Below are 2,436 nucleotides of genomic sequence, written 5' to 3'. Positions count from 1 at the left end.
TAGCCAGGATGGTCTCGATCTCCTGACCTCATGATCCGCCCGTCTCAGCCTCCCAAAGTGCTGGGATTACAGGCTTGAGCCACCGCGCCCGGCCTACTTTTTTGTATTTTTAGTAAAGACAGGGTTTCACCGTGTTAGCCAGGATGGTCTTGATCTCCTGACCTCATGATCTGCCCGCCTCAGTCTCCCAAAGTGCTGGGATTACAGGCGTAAGCCACCGTGCCCGGAGCCAACTCCATCTTAAAACCAACAAGGCACATTCCTTACCAGTCCTGACCCATGGTAATAAGATGCTATGGCTAAAACAGCAGTTTAGTAATGCCTGCAAGGACAAACTCCTATGACAACAAAATGTCCAGATGCCCCAATATTGCCTAACAATGTATGATTTAAGATACTTATAGTTACAGGATTCAATGGCTCACGCCTGTAATCCCAGAACCTTGGGAGTCCAAAGTGGGTGGACTGCTCGAGCTCAGGAGTTTGAGACCAGCCTGGGCAACATAGCGAAACTCTGTCTCTACTAAAACTACAAAAAAATTAGCTGGGCGTGGTGGTGCACATCTGTGGTCCCAGCTACTCGGGAGGCTGAGGCAGTTGGATAGCTTGAGCCTGGGAGGTGGAGGCTGCAGTGAGCTGAGATCAGGCAACTGCACTCCAGCTTGGGCAACAGGGTGAGACCGTGTCTCAAAAATATATGTATATATATATATATATATAGAGAGAGAGAGAGAGAGAGAGAGAGAGAGAGAGAGAGAATCATGCTTTGATGTATTTATGCATTAAAATACCAAGGATAACTTTCTTTAAATCAGAAAGTACTAAATTTTGTTACGCTGTCAGCCCACCCTCATATAGACATAGCTTAGTTTTTACAGAGATAAGACCCCTATACAAGAAGAGTTTAAAATAAAGAGGGTGTGCTCCCCTTCTTGCTTTCTGAGGATGGCCTACTCTGTAACTGAGTAGCTTTCAATAAATAATTGCTTCTCACTGCACTCTGCAACTTGCCTTGAATTTCTTCTGGGCAAGATCCAATAACCCGCCCTCGGGGTCTGGATCGGGACCCCTCTTCCAGCAACAATGTTGTTTCTTGAACTCAGCGGGGGTCATACAAGTGTGTCCACATTTTAATCATTCATTGAAATGTACATGCACACTTGTGATTTCTGCACATTTCCGTATAACACTGTGCTTCAATTTTACAAATTTTAAGTTCACAACCCATTGGGAGAGGTATCTGTACAGGGAAATAACTATGGATCCATTTAGTAAACAAATGTAGAACTCAACTATCTCGCACTCTTGAAGCAGCTGACTCCAGTGCACGCAGGAGGCTACCTGCATGCCAATTCCCCGCCCAATAATCTTGGGCAGGTTACCAAAGTGTGAAGACCTTGACTGAAAAATGGGAGTAATAAGACAACTACCTGATATTGTTGCAAGGATTTAATATAACCTATGTAAAGTGGGCAGAAGTGCTCCGCAGGCGCAGAGCACGTGCTCAAGAAATGCCAGGACCAAAATACCACGAAACTGTGATTTTTATGAGGAAAAGGATCTTTTCTTTAGTGCTCAACGAGGAAATATTATGGGGTCGTGCGCAGTGCCTGACGCCTGTAATTCCAACGCTTTGGAAGGCCTAAGCGGGAGGACTGCTTAATTTCAGGAGTTCGAGACTAGCCCAGGCAACATAGCGAGATCCCTTCTCAAAAAAAAAATTTTTTTTTAATTCGGTAGCGTTGCGCGGTGGCCGTAAGGTGGCCAATGAGGTTTATGCGAAGCACGATTATTGCTAATTGAAAACTTTTCCCAATACCCCACCGTGACGACTTGCAATATAGTCGGCATTGGCAATTTTTAACAGTCTCTACGGAGCTTATTTCAGTAAAAATAAATAAATAAATAGATAAATATGTTGAGGGCAGTGGTGCGCGCCTGTAGTCCCCCCTTATTGGCTGGCGCGGGAGGATCGCTTGAGCCCAAGGTTTCCAGCTTGGGCGACAGAGCAAGACACCTTATCTAGAAAAAAAGAAAACATAAATACTTTGGGTGAAATGTCCAGGGCCAGCATCCTTGGAGAGGGCGCTCTCACGAAGGAGCGTGGCCCGAGGTGCTGGGACGCGGGAAAGACGTCTTCCTGGACCGGTGAATTTGCAGCTCCACAGACTCCGGCCGCGCCCGCATACCAGCCCAGCTCCCCTTTCTGCCGCCCGCGTTCCCTTTAAGACGGAGCCATGACATCATCCCCCGACGCTGCGCAGCCTACCTTGGCAACACCGCGACCACTTTTTTCCGGATGACCTCAATTGGCTAGCCAGCCTCCGGAGGCTCCGCCCCCTTCGCGCTGGCGTCCCCGGGCGCCTGCTGTCAATCGGACCAGGTGGGAGCGGTGATTGGCCGCGGGGCCCGCCCTCCAGGAAGCCCCGCGGGGCT

General features: G+C 48.4%; 1 protein-coding gene across 1 annotated transcript in view; it reads left to right on the top strand.

Moving 5' to 3' along the window:
• Nucleotides 1-2,436, top strand: part of ACTR1B (ARP1 actin-related protein 1 homolog B, centractin beta (yeast)) — a 22,517-nt gene that overhangs the window by 4,298 nt on the left and 15,783 nt on the right. Inside the window, exon 2 of the mRNA XM_011956650.1 lies at nucleotides 2,318-2,383. Within this exon, the coding sequence (XP_011812040.1) occupies nucleotides 2,318-2,383 (66 nt within the window). The remainder of the gene's footprint in view (nucleotides 1-2,317; nucleotides 2,384-2,436) is intronic.

The sequence above is a fragment of the Colobus angolensis genome, unplaced genomic scaffold (genome assembly GCF_000951035.1).
Source record: "Colobus angolensis palliatus isolate OR3802 unplaced genomic scaffold, Cang.pa_1.0 Scaffold42, whole genome shotgun sequence".
Lineage (NCBI taxonomy): Eukaryota > Metazoa > Chordata > Mammalia > Primates > Cercopithecidae > Colobus > Colobus angolensis.
This window is presented reverse-complemented; position numbering and strand designations above follow the sequence as displayed.